Source organism: Nicotiana tabacum, chromosome 15, assembly GCF_000715075.1.
Source record: "Nicotiana tabacum cultivar K326 chromosome 15, ASM71507v2, whole genome shotgun sequence".
Lineage (NCBI taxonomy): Eukaryota > Viridiplantae > Streptophyta > Magnoliopsida > Solanales > Solanaceae > Nicotiana > Nicotiana tabacum.
The window spans coordinates 108,567,286-108,586,057 of NC_134094.1; the positions used below are offsets into that span (position 1 = coordinate 108,567,286).

Genomic DNA, 18,772 nt, shown 5'->3' on the forward strand with positions numbered 1-18,772 from the left:
AGAGTATTAGGTAGAGTACTAAGTTTCCCCGCTAGCCATATAGTGATTGGTGCAGATTGGGGGGGTGTTTAGGTTCGTTAAAGTCTCTTGGGAAATAGTTGTCTCGCATTCTCAAAACTGTGCGTATATTAAACAGTACAATACAATCTGGATGCTTAGCGATACTGAGTTTATAAATATGCCTAGTCCGTCTTCGTGGGTGTGCGTCTGTATGTATTATATTTTGATAATGATATAAAGCTTTCAGAAAATTGACAAGCATTTTCAAAAGGCAGTCTAACTTCTTTAATACTTTATTTTTTCTTTCTTTATAGTACTTTAATCTTAGTTTATAAATTATACACTATTTCATTTGTCTGTTATTGTTTCCTCTGCCTTTATCCAGCTGCCCCTAAATGCCACTTTTTTTCTTCTTTCTTGTATAACCATGATTGGTTTCTTATAGTTTCTGAAACTTTCATTAGCTTCAATTCTATAATTTGATTTGAAGATTACCTAAGAACCAGTAGCTGTTCTAATTTGCAGAGGAGTTGCTTCATATTGATGAACAGGTTGATCCTTTAATCTGTTCTAAATACAGTTCTTTCTCAATTACTTGCAGCTCATCTCTTGTACTTCTTTTTATTAGTATTGTTTTACCTGGAACAGTTGAATTCTTGGATATATATGATTGTCTCTACAGTCTCAACACACACACACACACACACACACACACACACAGAGAGCAGAGTGATATATAGTAATAGATGCAAGTGTATGTAATGCATGTGTGTGCTTTTTACAATAATACTGTTATTTGTATTACTAGGTTTTTGTTGTTTTTCTTTTCTGTTCATTGATACATGAAATAATCTGGAGCATACAATTTCTTAGACGAATATTTGGTCAAGCTCTGATTTTTCTAAGTGTGTTGAGCAGCATGTTCTAATATACACTCAAGTTCTCTAATAAGAGGTTTTTTATCACGATTTCTTAAAGTGTATCTTGGTATATTTGACAATTGAGCAAATTTTTCAGCTAAATTATTGTGTTCCTATTCTAGTGTTTGAGAATATTCCCAAATAGTCATATGCCTTCATTGTGTTCCTTTTTGATGGATTTTCTTACTGGAAATTGGAATCCCTCTTTCTTTTTCCACTTCAGGAGGGGGTTGGTGGGTTGAGTTGAGGTTATACAGTAAACTGCAATTTCTTAAAGACAAAAATTTAGATGTGGTTTTAGAGGCATCTTCCCTACAAGTCTTTCCAGTTAGGTTTTGTACATAACAGGGCGTAACAGGAAGCGCTCACTGTTCATGGAGCACTCGGTCGCCTGGCAGACTAGAAAAAATGAACAAAAAGTAGTTAAGTCACCTTCAGGCTTTCTTATTCCAGGAAAGTATGTAGTTGCAAAAATCAAAATAGTAGTTCTAAAATGTTGGCCCTATTAGTTTGTTGTAGGTCATGAGCATGTAACTTGTTTTGAATTTCTCTTTATTTTATATAAGCCCTTTCTTTAAGGTTATTTTTGAATTGTGTCCACTGCAGTAACGAGTTTACGTCCATCCCTGGCCGGGTACAGTTTCCTTTCGATTTCTCCCTTGTAGCCATTACCCGAATTCGTGCTAGTGTGTCCACACCCCCCAAACTTACTTGACAAGGAATCCTTTCTCGCGAACAAACACAACCCCTACACACACCTAAGAGCACCCCTTCCTGCATATCCATACATGCAAAACAACTCTGCAATTCATGATCATTTCCCTTTGGTGAAGGAAATTAAAACATAAACTTCAAATGATATCTTTGAAGGTCGAACTTCGCCAAAGCAATAACAGTTTTCCAGTATCTTCTGTCTGATTATTTCTTCACTAGTGATAATCCAAATGTGACTGTCCCTAATATGTTTAAGTAATATTCATTTTTTGGGTGGAAACTCAACTACAGTATATATCATGTCATAAAGCTATAGTAGATACCTTGTTCTTTCAAGTATGCCGAGATATTTCTTTGATAGAATTGCTACACTCTGGTGGCTTAGAAGTGCCTCATGTAGCTCATAAGATATCTGTTTTGTTTCTTGTCCTATCATTTCTCAGTTTCTTACACATGGATTTTCTGCTTGCTACTTTCTCTGCTGTAATCTCAAATTCGTGTCTAAGTTATATAATTTCTCTTTTTCATTTAGTCAATGAACATGAGTTCTCCATCAACACAATTTGCCCCCACGACAAGGATGGGCATATTCGAACCTTTCCACCATATGAGTATGTGGGAAGACGCATTTAGAGGTGAGATTATGCCCGGAACTGGTGCGTGTATGGTCGCACAGCCAAATGACAGGGTAGATGACAAGGTAAAGCAGCATATATGCATCTTCTGGCTAATAAAATCCAAGTTTTTGCAGTTATCCGACTGATATTTACTCGTGGTTATTGTAGTCTGGGTATACTTCAAGCGAACAACTTATACCCTCGGGCTCTGAGGATAATCAAGCTGGAAAGAGTGTTTCAGACAAGGTGGGCTCAATAGATCTTTCCCTATTTGTCTCACTTCTGGATTATCATGCGCTACAAGTTGAAACAAATTAATAGATAAACAAAAATTGCATCTGATATGTCAAGGCTAAGTATATCTTTATATTGTAAGATAGGTACAACGGCGTCTAGCACAGAATCGTGAAGCTGCCCGTAAAAGCCGTATGAGGAAAAAGGTAAGGGAAAATTGTACTCTTAATATTCCTCGCAGTACACATATTTGAAGGACTTCTGTCTTGATTTTTTCCAACTCTTTTTTTACAGGCTTATGTTCAGCAGCTTGAAACAAGCCGTATGAAACTAGCACAACTTGAAATGGAGCTTGAGAGAGCTCGACAGCAAGTCAGTGAAATCCTCTCCTGCACATTTTTCTAACTCGTAAAAAATATCTATCTGTGAACCATTATGGATACACTTGAGATTCTCTAACATCACGTAATGAACAATTGCAGGGATTGTACGTTTTAGGTTCAAATGGTAACATGGGGTTGAGTGCAACAATTAATCCAGGTTTGCAGATGCTAGAGTTGTCCCTTAATAGTTCATTGTTCATAAGTAGTTTAACTTATTAATTATTATTGTTCCTTTAAAATCATAATGTCAACTCAGCCAGACCTGCTCAATCCTCGTTCGTAAAATAATAGACTACTTCCACTGTTCATTAGCTTATGTTATGCACTGGTGTCTAGATAAAATCTTCACAATGTCTGTAGAAATGGTAAATTGATTACTTTTAGCTGATAATCGCATGCTACTAAGACAAGAATATTGCCTCACTTCCTCTGATGGTTCAGGTGGCTCATTAAGCACCCGTTTAAGACTGGTTTCTCGAATATCATGTTACTTTCTTGACAAACAGCTTGTATCTCTCTTTGACTTTGTTCCTAACCGGTGCTGCCAATGCAGGAATAGCTGCATTTGAGATAGAATACGGCCTCTGGGTCGAAAAGCAACAGAAAAAGAACATAGAGTTGAGGAATGTTTTGCAATCCCATGTAAGCGAAATGGAGCTTCAGTTGCTGGTAGAAAGTGTCTTAAGCCACTACTACAATCTCTTCCGAATCAAAGCTGATGCGGCCAAAGCTGATGTGTTTTACTTAATGTCTGGGATGTGGAGAACTTCAGTTGAGCGCTTTTTCCTCTGGATTGGAGGATTCAAACCATCAGAACTCATATATAAATATCCTGAAATAGTTATATAAATGTCTCGGGGTAACCATTTTGCCAATCTATGTTTAAAGAGTCTCCCCAATTTATGCTCATGTTACAGCTTTTGTTCGGTTTCTACCATGTCTATTTTCACATATTTATCCTTGCTGCATAGTGTGAAATTCTCATCTAATGATGTTTAGATCTAGTTGCATCCCTAATATCCATTTAGATATTTTGCTGAATCTACACTACTGATATCTATCTTGAATAAAACTCAAAAAAGTCAATCCTCTTTTCGACTAGTAATAACAATGGACAAAGAAGCATATTCAAAATCTCTGAACGGAAATCACCTCCATTAGTCTCATACATTTCTTTTCATCTCTTATTTGTGCACTTGTTTTAAATGATTAGTACTCGATATCTTGAATATTCATACTCTACGGAGATTCTTTGTCCTGATTATCAGATGGTAAGTGTTAGTATCCTCATTTACATGTACGCAACGCAACACTAGCAAGATTACTCCCATGAGCACTATCCATTAGTATTTAAATTCACTTAGTGTTATTTCTTAAATAAATAGAAAGTTCTCATTGTACGTCAATTTTTATAGGTCGTGATGCCACAACTTGAGCCATTGAGTGATCAACAGATAGTGAAAATCTGTAATCTGCGACACTGTTGTCAGCAAGCTGAGGATGCTCTTACTCAAGGAATGGATAAACTTCAGCAAACTCTGGCCCAGAGCATCCTAACGATGACAACAGGAATGGGAAGTTACAGTTCCCAGATGGTTTCTAGTATGGAAAAGTTAGAAGCACTGGAGAGTTTTGTTAACCAGGTAAGGTAACACCTTTTATTATTTAATAGCACGGCGGAATTACCATAGTCATCTTGATACTTATCAAATGATAATGTTCATATCTATCAACAGGCCGATCACCTTCGACACCAAACACTACAACAAATGTCTCATATCTTGACTACACGCCAAACAGCTAGGGGATTACTCGCTTTTGGGGAGTATCTTCAACGTCTTCGTGCTCTGAGCTCGCTTTGGGCTGCCCGTCCTCGTGAACCTACCTAACCTGTTATGACAAAGCAGATGAACATAACTAGGTTACCAGAGCTGTACACGGAAAAATGTAATCACATCTTGCTGTTTTCATACTCTGAAATGCATATTCTTGAGGTAACATGGCAAGTTTTAAGAATCTATGTACATAGGAAGGGGGATCGATGTGTATAATTCTAGAATAATTTGCCTGCTGGATGCTTTTAAGTACTTCATGAGAGTAGGAAAACCTTAACTATGAAATTCAGAGAATTCTCAAAGTGTGATTTTTACATATGGTGAAAACTCAAATGTACTGCTAAGAGATGGTGAATATCCATTGATTCATAGTTATTCAAGATACTACTATTGATGTATTAAGGACAGTTTTCTCCTACTTATAACTTTGAAATAGTAGGTTTACCAACTTCTTAGTTCTCATAAGTCATAATATAGGCAGTGGTGTATCTAATTTTGCAACTAATAAAATATCCAGAAAACTTTATCATTATTGCAAGTTTAAATTTGCTCTTTCATGAAGTTGTATTTAGTACCTCAAATTGACATATGATTATTCACTGTTAGCCAGTATGATGAATTTGTTTGGATTAGTAGTATTGTGTGCCTAGCTCTTGAGAATTTCAAGTGTACAATCTCCATTTATCGAATGCCAGAAACTTTTTTTCTTTCCGAATCCACAAAGAGCAACTTCAATTTTATTGATTCAATATTATAGAAGATAAGCTTTGAAACACTAAAACGAAAAATCAAATACACTTTGCAGATACTAGACAATTAACTAAAGGTCTAATTTGGTGATTATGTTTTTCGATCTATATTGGTTACAGGAATTTAAAAAGGAAATAAACACAATAAATGTCCCGATAATGAAGAAATTTTCAAAAACAATATTGGAGTTGTGGAAGAAAGAGAGAAAATAAAGTTCATGGATTTAAGGTATATACACTGACAGTGTAAATATTTTATTTTATATAATCACATGTGATAACATAGCATGTAAGTTGGCTGTCACTTTTACCATGTTACCGAATACTTATTATTGATATTTACTTATAATTACCAAGTGATTAGATTATGTAAATAATTTATAAATTATAGGCCATCCGTGCATAGAAATTAAGCTCCAAACAAAAAATAAGAAAAAGAAAAACACAGGAATAAATGTAAAGCTGGAGGGTACAACTGTCATTAGTTAATTTTCCCTCCAACTGTAACGAAATAAACCGTCCACAAATCTGATGGCAAAAAACAGGAAGAAAAATACGTAAATAAATAAAATTAGATTCACAAAAGATTCATTTTTTTTTTTGGTAACTAAAGATTCATTTCTCTACTCCATTGAAGGAATAAATTTCAAAAAAACTCTAGAAGACAAACGGATTTTAGCTGAAAATTTCAAAGTTATGAGCAATTTGAGATCAATATGTAGACCACAAGCTGTGTATTTTTCAATAACCTGTTGTTGGAGAGACATATTGGGTAAATCAGCAGCTAGGGTTTCAACCCGAAGCTCTAATTCAGCTCCTCAATGGATGAAACCGTCGGTGCTGCAATCGTCATGGTACAGTACTTCGAGAAGAATTGAAACATGGGATTATCGATTGAATCAGCAGAGGAAAACTGTGACTACCTCTGCTTACAATTGGAACGACTCCAAGTCTCCCTATGAAACTCTCGGTATATAACTTTTGGTTTTAGTTTTCTGTTTCCAGGATTTTTATTCATATTTAATTATTTCGATTTAACGGTGTAAGGTATTTTTACAGGATTAGTGTAGTTTAATCTGTAATATTTTCTAGGTTAATGACTTAGCACTTATTATGGACAGTTACATGTAGTTACCTGTGTATTTTCTATGTTGCTGATATAACACTTACTATAGACATTACCTCTACTTGCATGTACTTTAGGTTACTGATCTAGCACTTATAACACACGAAAAAGCCAAGGGGATTCAATATCTACTATATATACATAAAAAGTAATTTTAACCTTGTATAAACAGCTGGCGAAGGGTGAACCCCCTTCTGCCCCCCTAGCTCCGCCCATGCTTACTATAGACAGTTACCTGTAGTTGGCTTTTAAATGACCTAGCAGGGGTGAAGTATTTTTACATTAGTTGTGTATAAAACTTATACTCTTAGTTTGCTTGGATTTAACTTATATACAAGTGATAGTGTTAAAAAAAAATTGCATAGTAAGTGTAGGTTAATTGGTTATGGAGAGTTCTTTACTATATATTTTAGGTTACTAATCCATATTTTGAATAGATACTTGTAATTAGTTTCCAAGTAAGCTGCTTGTGTAAATATTATTCAGATTGTCCATTTCAAACAAAATTCCAGTTCAAAAATATTATTCAGATTGTAAAGGTTGAGCTCGATTTGACGGCGACAACAATGAGAAAATATCTTATAGAAAAAGCAAGGAAGAATTAAAGCGCTATAAGGATATCTTGGATTTTGAAATAGAAGGTAGAAAGTATTGATGCTTTCTGTTGAAATATGTATTTGAATTGGACTTGGTTAGAAACATTTATGTTGTTTTAAATACCTGAACTTTAGCGAAGTATAGAGGATCTAGGAGTTGCAAAACTGCGTTGAAATGAAATTGTTAGTCTGCTAGCTCTAGTAAACATAATAGAACAACCAGGAAGCTGGAAAAAGCAAATTGTAGATGATACATCTTTGTAAGAAACTGTCAATTTCTGTAGAAAATCGTTCTTAACTAACACAGTGCAAGTTCATATTTCATGTGTTCTATGTGTATGAGTGTTCAACTTTTAATCTTTTCGTTCCTTGCCTTTCCTATATTTTTTTTCCTGCTTTTGGTGTTTATTCAATCCAGCTTCATAAAGAACATCTTCATCTTGAGATATGTGTATAGAAGGTGTGATATTCCTATACGAGCAACCTCGTTCCAGCTTATCAAGTTTCTATGGAGTGTCTATACAGTACCTAGATGCTATACTGGTTTAGTAATAAGACACTCTGCAGCTACCTTTTAATCCCCTTCCTTTTAGGTCCCTTTCCCTCTCACTTTGGCATTGCGATGCTTTTGCATTATTTGCAAAAACTGATGCAATGTTTCTGTTTACAGAACTTGAAAGGGATGCAGATGAAGAACAAATAAAGGTGGCATATAGATGTTTGGCGAAGTTTTACCATCCAGATGGTTTGTGCTTAATCTATAGTTGTCATTTTAGTGCAGTCCTCATACATACATTTTCCTTTGCTTACTTTTTTCTGGTATCAGCATCAGTATATTGTACACTTGTATTTGACTGATGATAGTTAGACTGTACATAAAAGAATTTGTTTGATACACTACTCCTTGATATGCAATTCATGCCATTGAATAGAAAGAAAGAACGGTATCTTTAGTATCTATTCATGCGCTTGTATAGGAAGAAAAAGACTCTGTCAATACATATGCTTGTATATATGTGCGTATATGTGGCAAGTTGGTTCTCCGTCCAGATATTTGGACACTATTATCTAGAGAGCTTTCTTATAACATTATATTCAAGTTGTATGCTCATCTTCAATTAGTAGAGCTTTGATGTGATATTACACTTCCACTCTTCCTCCCGATTCCCACTCCTCCCACCCCCACCCCCCCAAAAAAAAAGGAAATCCCCTCTCAAGCTTATGTCTTGAGTTGTCATCACTAGTAAGATGCCTTTCTACTTCTTTTTTTCTGTACTAGGCCTTAGATAGAATCTTTCTTTAGCTTTGGAACTGATTTATATGATGTGTTTTTGTATTAGTTAATGACCCATTCCTGTAACATAAAAGCCGTATTTGATAAGTCCAAAGCAGGCCTGTCAGCGAAGCTAATTCACGAATTGATGTTAGGAAATATTTTTTTGCGTGCCACGAGATCGTTTCCATAAATATTTGATTTATTGAGGTGTTCCATTACAGTTTCTCACAAGTGGAAAATGGACATATTGTAGATAAGATTTTGGTAGGCATAGAACTAATGGCAGTTGCTCATAGGATACATTTAATAATCATATAAATTCCTATTCCTAGCTCAACCGGTTTGGTCAAAATGCTACAGTTGTGTGAACGTCCATTATCTCTATCTCGAAATCTCAAATGAACAAAACTTCAGTAAGCTGAGTCCTCTTGCCCGGTTAGGCTGTTGAAATTCAAAATTTAAGAAAAACAATAATCTAGTAAAAAATGTTGGATGTTATAGGACCACAAACTTCAAGTGGTTTAATTCTTACGCCTCAATGGAGGGATAAATTATGATGGTTTTATATTTTACTTTCCTTCTGAATTGAGCATGGGTGGAGTGATCTCCTTGTTCTGTGTAAAAAGAAATACAGAAAAAGAAAACAATGGTTGCCGTCTCTTGAGGGTCAATCTTGTTAATTTCTTGTTGCTTCAGAGTATTGATTTCCTAGAGCCCTTCTACAGGCTTTTCTCTTCTATATGAAACTAACTTCTGTTTCTATTCCAAGTTTATAATGGCAGAGGGACTCTTGAGGCAGGAGAAACTGCTGAAGCTCGATTCATTAAGATTCAAGCTGCTTATGAGCTGCTTATAGATAAAGACGAACGGAGAAAATATGATAGTGACAATCGAGTGAACCCCATGAAGGTGAAAATTTACAATAATATTGATAGTTGTTAATTTTTTATCTTTTCATCAATAAACAAAGAGAAGAATGGTTATCACCCAGATAGTGTCATTTATAAATCTGAAACGGGCTACACTTGAATGACTCTGTTCTGTTAGACATATAGCCTCTTGTGATGCGTGAAAGCAAATTTTGCTAGCCTGAAAGAACATAATTATAGTGTACTTCTTTTAATATATTTCATCTTGCTTCCTTCTTGAAACATCTGAATGATTGTTTTACGGTGCAAACTACCAACTTCGAGCATGGAAGGAGAAATGTATATAAAAATGAGAAATTAAGAACTTCTTAAACACATATTCCTTATGCTTATTGTGGATGTTGTCTGATCTTGCACTGAATTAGTACCTTTAATTATTGACACCTATCAGTTAGTCGTTGCCGAATTTTCCAAATCCAGCTCCTTTAGAATAGATTTTTCCAGTCATGAAATATATGACATCTACATTCGTATAGGCAGACAGACGCGCATGCCCTTCACTCTTTGCGAGAGTTTTGGCGTCTGGAGTGCAACATTAACTATTATAAATGAATTCAAATAAATGCAAATGAAACCACATACTTGTTGGGTAGGTATAGGACTGGACAAGTAAAATGCGCTGTAGAAGTGGAATCAGAGACGGATCCAGAATTTAAATCTTATGGGTTCAATTTTAAGATTTTTAACATTGAATCCATTATATTTTTAAAGTTATGGGATCATATCTACTATTTTCGCAATTTTAATGAATTTTTACATATAAATTTTTACTCCGCGTCGAAAGTTATGGGTTCAGTTGAACCCGTAACTAGTAGGCTGCATCCGCCTCTGAGTGGAATTCAGTAGGATAGGCCAAAATTGGACTAGATTATCATAGAGGGAGAAGCATTGGCTTTTTGTTCTTTTGGGTGTTTTCTGTAGAGCACATAGACTTGTGGATTATAACATGTGTATAGTGCTCTTCTGTATATTGTTTGGGTTCTGGGGTTACCCTTGTGTTAATAAAATCTTTGTTTTTTCAAAAGCAAATGCGAAAAAAGAAGTGTGTTATGTTCTTGTAACATTGGCACCTTTCTTCTTTTTTTTTTGTTTTTTTTTTTTGTTTTGAGGGGGCTGTAATTGAACTATTTATTATTCAATCCGTCTCCTTCGGTGTAATTAGAATCCCAACTGTTCTTACAATTATCTATTCAGGTCCTATTGAATTCCTGTCCAAATCTCCTAGTTGCTTGAGAATGGACAGAACTCAGAAGTCCTTTCTTTCTTTTTTTTATTTTTTTTATTTTTTGCTTTGTGTTGGTTGAATAGGTCTTCAGAGCAGACATAATTTTCCAATACTAAGATTAGTGATTTTGCAAAAATTTTAGTGTTGTTAGTCACAGCATGATTATCGCCATAGCATTTGCTTATCAGATGGTGCTGGATTTGTTTATATTTTTTGCTGCCAATGGAAGTTTCCAGAATGTGGTTCTATTTGTCTCTAGCTTCTGGCCTGCAGTATCTTCCATTGTCTGAAACTGACATGATGCACTTCCATTATTCATCAGGCATCTGAAGCATGGGTGGAGTGGGTTATGAAAAAGCGAAAAGCATTTGACCAGCGGGGTGATATGGCCATTGCTGCATGGGTTGAACAACAGCAGCTAGAATTAAATCTGAAGGTCCGCCGTCTTGCTCGTTCAAAGGTATCGAGCTGCTATTGGTACATTCTTTGCATTTCTGAGCGCATTTAGAGTCGTCTATAAGTGCTTTTGCCTGTGTTATCCTTGTTAACTTATGCAATGAATTTTTATGTTGGTGATGCACTGATGATGTCACTTCAACATATGTACGTACTACTATCATATATTTGGATGGTCTGAAGAGATTGAAATAGCATTATCTTCATTAAACACGACTTTTAGCATGCAGAGGAAGCATGTTATTTTATTGGATGGAAGTTTAGCTGGTTTGGTGATCCACTTTCTTGCTGTGAACCAGATCTGCATTTGATGTATGCTTTAACTACCCTGGAACATTTGCATCAACATAGTCCACATGTACTTGGCGCATTGATTTTTCCCCAGCGCAATGTCTTTCTATCGTTGCCACAGAGGTGGATTATAGCTAATAGGGGGAACTATCAGCTAGTATACTTAACTAATCCACTTGCCTTACACTATCAGGGGCGGATGTACGCTATAAGTTGCGGTTGCAGACGAACCGAGTAGTTTCTCAAACCCTATGTGTCAAGCAGCAACAACAACAACAACAACAAACCCAATGAGTTCCCACAAGTGGGGTTTGGGTAGGGTAGTATGTACGCAGACCTTACCCCTACCCTGGGAGGGCTGAGAGGCTGATTCCAATAGACTCTCGGCTAGAGAGTGGAATTTGTGTCAAGAAATCTACTAAATATGTATTAATATTAAACTTGGGATGCAGTAACTCAAATGGTCACTGGGTTCAGTGGCATACCAACCCATAAAGTTCAAATCCTGGATACGCCTCTGAACACTATTGCCTCTTTATGAGCATTAAAAGGCTAAATTTATGCATGGCATGCTTGATCAGTTCATCAATCTTTGCTTCTTTTCCTCTCAGCTCCTCTCCTCTCACTGTAGTAATGGATATTCGTCATTTGGTGAACTAACATTAGCCATACACGAGCAGGTCACTTAATCTGGCATTATACAATACATGTGATATATCAAGCAGTCTTGATTAGCTTGCTGTTGCTCAAGCCTTATGTCCTTTTCTCCATTCCACTCTTGGGACTATAGATATAGTCCAGATCCCTTTCCAATTGTCATCTAAAATTTTATTTGACAAATGGACTTTCAGATGGATCCTGACGAAGAAAGGAGAATTATCGCTAAAGAGAAAAAGGCATCCTTGGAGAACTTCAATAATACTTTGAAACGGCATACACTTGTCTTACGGAAAAGAGATATAATGCGGAGAAAAGCAGAGGAAGAAAAGAAAATGATCATTAGCAGGCTTCTTGCTGCTGAAGGTCTGGAGCTTGAAGAGGAGGATGATAAAAATCTGTAGAATATGCGATGTGATGAGTATTGGTTCTCCTCCATTCACCTGGTGAAGAATTCAGTGTTTGGAAAGTTGCTTGAGTTTAAACAATGTATTGTACAATAGAGGAGAAGAAAAAGTTGTATATATGATCTCCCCCATCTGTGGCTGTACAAATGAACGAATAGTATCTTTGTAACTTATTATTCAGATAAACACCAATCATAGGCTGACGTTGTATTATACGGTACTTGGCAAGGTTGCAGAATTCGGTCTTCTATTTGTCCTCGTTGACTCCTTATCTATGCCTTTCATAGATACTATATCTCTTTCTACTAACACTGCTGCCCGTTATTAGCAAACAAGGATCCTGGTAGTCCAATCAAATCTTGTATAGTATTGGTCCGTCTTTTCACTTCAAGATTTTAGCTGCGAGATAGTAGGTGGAGGTAACAGGTATCTAGTGGAATAGTCGAGATACACATAAGTTCATCCAAACACTTCCGTTATATGAGATTCGTACAACTTTAGGAGTTAAAGGGTGGTTCAGATTACCGCATTAGCTGTATGATTCAGAGGCTAACAACACAGTAATAAACATCTATCATATAGAAGTACATCATGCCCTGAGAAAAGGGAGTAATATGGTGCTGCTGACTTCTAAATGGGAAGAATTTAGCCAAAATTGAAGAACATATTTTGCTAATAAATCCAGTAGAACAGCTTCTTTTTCTTTGACGAAATTTATTCTTTAACAAAGAAAAAAAAACTGCACAATTGGAATAAAAGGCACCCCTTGTTCTTTTTCTTCTTTCAAGAGAGCCTGTGGTGGTTGGGTGGAAAGATATCTCTCTTTTTAAACAGCTGGTTACAAAACTGTTGCACGGATGTACTACAATCTCCTTGAAAAGAAGTCAGATTCCAGTGATCCGCGATATATCATTGGTCAGTCCTTAGAGATCATGCATCAGGATGCTTGATGTATGACCAATGCCTATCCACAACAAGCTTAATCAATGGATTCTCAACATCAGCACCAGCCTGAGTTTTGTCCCGACGAACTGTGATTTTTTCCTGCTCCGTGACAACTATAACTTCCTCTTTACGGGTTGAAAGTTCATTAGCTACCACCATATGCATCTTGTACTTTTTGAGGGCCATATCAGCCTTTCCTAAAAGGATATCTGTATCTGTCTCCAGCTGTCGAGAAGCACATGTTGAAATCAGTATTTGAACTATGTGACAAGTAGAGCTATACGAGTCACATACATATATACACATATATTGTGAGAGAAAAAAACAGTGCTTTGATCTAATCAAAGGTCAAGGATATACTTGACTACTCTAATTCCTATAAAACAAAGATTTGACATCTGACTGCTGGATTTGATTATAAAATTTGTCGTCGTATCTCATCCAATTAACAACAGTCATACAAGGTAACTCAATGACAAATACCATGTTATGGAACAAGTGATAAACTATTGACAATCATGTATCTTGATTAACCTAAGACTTTACCAAATGGTTAAAAGTTCTAATTTGTAACTCAAAAGGTATATGCATTATTCTAAACATAAAAAAGTTGCTAAGCAAGATTAGACTACTAATTTCACATCCACCTAACATAAAAAAGTTGCTAAGCAAGATTAGACTACTAATTTCACATCCACCAAATATATGTAAGTATATCACGTCCCCTCCCCAACCACCACTAAGGCACCAACACCAAAAAGACCACATATTTCAACTCTAAGACCTGATGAGGATGTTGGAACAGAAGAAACTATGCACTCCTTTCGTTCATAGTTTATGTGAAGATTCTGACTATGCATGCAGGTTGAGTTAGTTCGACTTTATACGTTCTTTTATTGTTTAACAAAAGGGTATAATTGTTAAGACTCCATATGTAAACTTGATAGGAAAAAGAACACATTATAGTCAAAATTTGAACTGCTTAGTGAGTTTTCAACTCTTGAAACTTGTAAACGACACAGAATATAAGTATTTGTAAATGTATGTCAAATGAAAAATTGGAACACCCGAGACATGTACAATGGAGCTGCATGAATAAGATGAGGGAGTATGACACTTATCTTATTTAGTCCCAGGCAGCAGCGGCATATCATATGCACAATTAAAAGGGTACCCCGGTGCACAAAGCATCCCCCATACACGAAGGGGCCGGGGAAGGGCCTTGGGTGTAATGTAGGCAGCCTACCTTGATGCAAGCATCAATGGCCGACTCCACGGCTCGAACCCGTGACCTATAGGTCACACGGAGACAAATTTACCGTTGTTCCAAGGCTCCCCTTCAACCATATCATATGCACAATTATTCCCAATATATATTTGACATGGTTATTGTACAGTCACCATACTTTTACAGGTACAGCAGACACCAAGATTATGGTCAAGGAAACTCAAGAGATGACCAGCTAACCTTGAAGGATATACAGAAGGCCACAGGTGCCCACTCATTTCTGAGCACATAAAGCATTTTTGGTACTTGAGCAAGCCGCATGTCCAAAGGACCAGATCCTGACTGGATCTTATGCACCGTCTGTAAAGCAAATACCAGAAGATGTGAGAAGAACTGAAATGAGATGACATGTTATATATCTACCATTTTTGGTATTGAAACAAAAGAGGGAGGAGACAAGAAAGAAGATATCCAGAAATTCACAAAGATTGAACTGCATCCAACCATTTCAAACTGCAAATTCAACCAAAACAAAGAAGAATTGAAATGATTACCATGCTCTCCCATGGTACATAGAAGTCAGAAACTGCAGCTGCAAGATAGAACATAGCACTAGGCCCACGGCTCCTTAAAGAGACAGCAATCAGCCGAAGAATCTGCTTAATACAGATAACATTTAATACTCTTTTAAGGCACTCATACAGTATAATAGAGATGGTGCATGAAGCTTGTTCAAAGTTGAAGTTTCTAAGACACCAAATAGATGCATCAATCTACTAACAATGACCTACTTATCAGAAAAAAAAATCTTGAACATTACCTGCAAATACTCAAAAATTGTTGTAAACGGTAATTTCAACAAGAAGCCCCCGTTAACTGCCTGCAATTAAAAATTCTTAAGGTTAATTGTTGTCAAAAGTAAGTGAAATAGTGAAATGAACAATCAACAAAAATACTTACAGAACGATTTTCAGAAATGGCTCTCTTCACCACTTCAGCATGCGATGGGTCCACTGAGATAGCGCCATTAAGAAAATGTAAGTGAGACTTAAAAGTATGAGATGGTCAATAACAACAGACAAGTTCAAATTATTCCAAGAAATGCAATAAATATTCTCCCAGTAACCCTAACCAGCCAGGAAAACACACAACATCACTGTAAAGAAAAAGGAAGATTAATATGAACAAAAGTTACTCTTCAAACTACATCACATCAAGAATTACATTTCCTCCTTATGATTCTCTCCATCTATTTTATTAGGATCTGCTGCACCTCTATAACATAAAGTACGAAAAGGTATTGAGCAATTAGATATTATTAAAATGAGCCTATATAATTAATATAGAATATTTTATTAAACTCACCATGCAGTTCTATGCTGCTAGGAATCTAGAAAGTATGGATATCTGTTAAAATGGACAAATGGTGTCCGTCAGTATTAGGCATAAATGAAAAACTAACAGACCTTGAATACTTGAATGATCAGTTGAAGTAAAACACTCGAGCAATGGATCATCAGGCAGCGATCTGCAAAATGGCTGGCAAGTTCCCCTGCATATGCAGAGTTTCATGGCTTTAAAAATCCGGTCAGGAGCATATACTATTTTTCAAAGGGAAGAATCATGATCGAGATAATGGTAATATATAGCAATGCACTTGAATACAAACCTACGGTAAAGAAAGATGACAGAATAACCAGCCTTCAGAAAGTACCTGCAATTCCAGTTTAATTTGAATGTAAAACGTATGTGAACAAAATGTGTGATAAAAGACGTAAGTATGTGTTTCAAGATATACTCTGTGGAAGCTGCTCCTCTATGACCAGAGCTAAAGTTGTCAATATAACGAACACATCGCTTCTCCAAAGGAACAGTTGTACCACCGGAAGTCACACACACCACCCTGTTTATTTTTCCATTTTCTGAACATGACGACAAAAAAAAAGTCAATAATTAAAGTCAGGCGTTGTCATTGTCCAGATTGTGGAAAAGGAAGTTGAAACAATACAAGATATGAAAGCTGAATGTAAGCAAATTTGCCTGATGATGAAGAATTCCGGTCAACAAATTCCTTCAATTTTGTTTCTATTTCAGCAGCATCTTTTAGTGGTGGAGCTGACTCAAAGAAGGCCTTGATTTTAAGTGTTGCTGTTTCTGGTACATCATCGTTGCCATTCATCGAGTTCATGGCAATCCTTGCAGAGATTGTTTATCTACAATTTGACAATCCGCCAAGATCACAACTTCAGAACAACCCATTCATCAATGAAAAGAAGATCAATAACAGAAAATTTCCAAGATAAGGAAGCTAGATATCCTCATCAACTCAGACCACAACTCTACAACAATTCAAATGGAGAAAAGAAGGGATAATAAAATGTGCTTATGATTAGATTTCATCCCCTCAATTAGCTAATATTAAAAAACTAACAAGTGATAATAGAAATAACGTGTAGAACAAACCTGATTTAGTAATGGCTTAGATTAAAGAATTAAGCTTTTAAAAAATGTACCTCTTTAAATCTCCTAATTTTCAAATCACCACTAGAAGACGAAACAAAGGACAGGAATTATCCCTACCAATTACACTTCAACTTGGAATGGGATAGGCCCAAGTAGAGCACAATGGATATAAATGATTCAAATAGCTGACTCCAACTAGTTTGTCATCGAGCTGTAGTTAAAGTTTGCACCTTGTGAAAAAAAATAAGAGAAAAACATTCAAATTTGATACATCAAATAATTCAAAATTATTAAGAAATGATATTAAGTTCCTACACTTCAATTGATCTAAGACATGAACTTTAAATTATTAATTGCTCGAAAAACAAAAAAATACTAACACCAACATAAAATTCAGCCAGAACTAAGATTTTACCAAAGATTCACATTTCTCTAAAAAATTATTAAAAGTTTTCACCTGATGTAATGGAGAAGAAAGAAGACAGATAAAAACCCCAAATTTTGATAGAACCAGATAGTTAAGCAATCAAAACTAAAGATTCTTAGTATAAAACTATAAATATACAAATTTGAGTGAAATTAGGCAATTGGGTTTTACCCTTTCGGTGTCAGTTGAGAAGAAATTCAGAAATGGGAAGTTGGATACTTGGATGGCGAAATGAAATATATTTTCAAAAAAAAAAAAAGAAATATATAGGTTACCAAAAAGTGCAAATTAAAGAGCATACAAAAATATGGCAGATAATAATTGTTACTATAATTAATAGCCGCCAGTTCCCGCCAACCGCTTGGTCAGATTTTGAGGGCTATCTACATTTTGTTGTTCTCAATTTTGTATTTGAACTGATATTATCGTTTTAGTATTTTTTTAAATAAAAGTACGAGTTTAATAAATAAATACAGAAGGGAGATATGCCCTATGAAAACCTTATTAAACCTCTAATTTCAAGAAAACATAATAGGAAAACCAAATATTTTTGTGAAATTAAAATTACATTAAATATAAATAATTAAGTGATTCTATTGGATTATGTCAAAAAATGGAAACTAGTTACTATTCATTAGGTTTTATCATTTCACACTTCTTCTGCATTTTGTGTATTAGTTATGCATATACGATACAGCATTATTAACTCTTCATTTCCCGTTGTAGAGTTACTTGAAATATTTTTGTGAAATTAAAATTATATTAAATATAAACAATTTAGTGATTCTATTGGATTATTTCAAAAAAAAAATGGAAACTAGTTTCTACTTATTAGGTTTATCATTTCACAAGATAAAACTGATACAAATCATTCAAATTTTTAGAAATTTTTAAAAATATGCAAATATGATTATGAAAGTAAAGTTGTTTCATATTAGATTATAGGATGAGAATGAAAAGGCAGTATACACCAAAAAGCCCGACATCCATTCTACATAAAGTGTCGTTACTTAGTAGTGGGGAGTAGAGGGGGCTATAACAAGGCGCAGACACCTCAAATAATTAGGTCTAATGTATAATTTTGAAAACTTTGGGGACCGATCTATAAGTCTTTACTCTTATTTCGGTGCTTTTTCTTTCTTGTTTGTTTCTAACTTTTGTAAATATGCCAGTCATGATCTATGTAAACTCTAACTTTCACTCTTAAACTATTTACCAGCATTTATATTCTTGAAGAAAAAGATAGCGAGTCAGTGAGAAGACTTTGTTAGTATTGACTCTCAATTGTTGGTAT

At 35.5% G+C, this 18,772-nt stretch overlaps 3 protein-coding genes across 8 annotated transcripts; 2 read left to right on the plus strand and 1 right to left on the minus strand.

Moving 5' to 3' along the window:
• Positions 1–260: 260 nt before the first annotated feature.
• LOC107797791 (transcription factor TGA1) lies at positions 261–5,083 on the plus strand. 2 transcript variants are annotated; one of them, XM_075231102.1, is made up of 9 exons: positions 261–551; positions 2,167–2,334; positions 2,420–2,497; positions 2,632–2,691; positions 2,780–2,857; positions 2,968–3,025; positions 3,422–3,708; positions 4,284–4,511; positions 4,605–5,083. In XM_075231102.1, the coding sequence occupies exons 2-9, from the start codon at positions 2,170–2,172 to the stop codon at positions 4,755–4,757; spliced, it is 1,107 nt and encodes a 368-aa protein (XP_075087203.1). In that variant the 5' UTR covers positions 261–551; positions 2,167–2,169; the 3' UTR covers positions 4,758–5,083. The 2 variants fall into 2 exon arrangements, with proteins under 2 accessions (XP_075087203.1, XP_075087202.1); XM_075231101.1 differs by having other exon boundaries at positions 3,422–3,639.
• Positions 5,084–5,995: 912 nt separating this feature from the next.
• On the plus strand, positions 5,996–12,666 carry LOC107797794 (uncharacterized). 2 transcript variants are annotated; one of them, XM_075231105.1, is made up of 5 exons: positions 5,996–6,422; positions 7,845–7,919; positions 9,220–9,359; positions 10,927–11,064; positions 11,545–12,666. In XM_075231105.1, exons 1-5 carry the CDS (start codon positions 6,149–6,151, stop codon positions 11,587–11,589), a joined length of 672 nt encoding a protein of 223 aa, XP_075087206.1. In that variant the 5' UTR covers positions 5,996–6,148; the 3' UTR covers positions 11,590–12,666. The 2 variants fall into 2 exon arrangements, with proteins under 2 accessions (XP_075087206.1, XP_016476202.1); XM_016620716.2 differs by having other exon boundaries at positions 12,203–12,666.
• Positions 12,667–13,059: 393 nt separating this feature from the next.
• LOC107797793 (phosphopantothenate--cysteine ligase 2-like) lies at positions 13,060–17,760 on the minus strand. Of its 4 annotated transcripts, none has more exons than XM_075231103.1 (11): positions 17,650–17,694; positions 17,169–17,281; positions 16,629–16,801; positions 16,387–16,510; positions 16,258–16,302; positions 16,055–16,140; positions 15,549–15,601; positions 15,409–15,468; positions 15,143–15,244; positions 14,829–14,948; positions 13,060–13,585 (listed from the first exon to the last, which is right to left on the minus strand). In XM_075231103.1, the coding sequence occupies exons 3-11, from the start codon at positions 16,774–16,776 to the stop codon at positions 13,346–13,348; spliced, it is 978 nt and encodes a 325-aa protein (XP_075087204.1). In that variant the 5' UTR covers positions 16,777–16,801; positions 17,169–17,281; positions 17,650–17,694; the 3' UTR covers positions 13,060–13,345. The 4 variants fall into 4 exon arrangements, with proteins under 4 accessions (XP_075087204.1, XP_016476199.1, XP_075087205.1 ...); XM_016620713.2 differs by lacking the exon at positions 17,650–17,694 and adding an exon at positions 17,509–17,612; XM_075231104.1 differs by lacking the exon at positions 17,169–17,281 and having other exon boundaries at positions 17,650–17,760.
• Between the last annotated feature and the right edge of the window lie 1,012 nt (positions 17,761–18,772).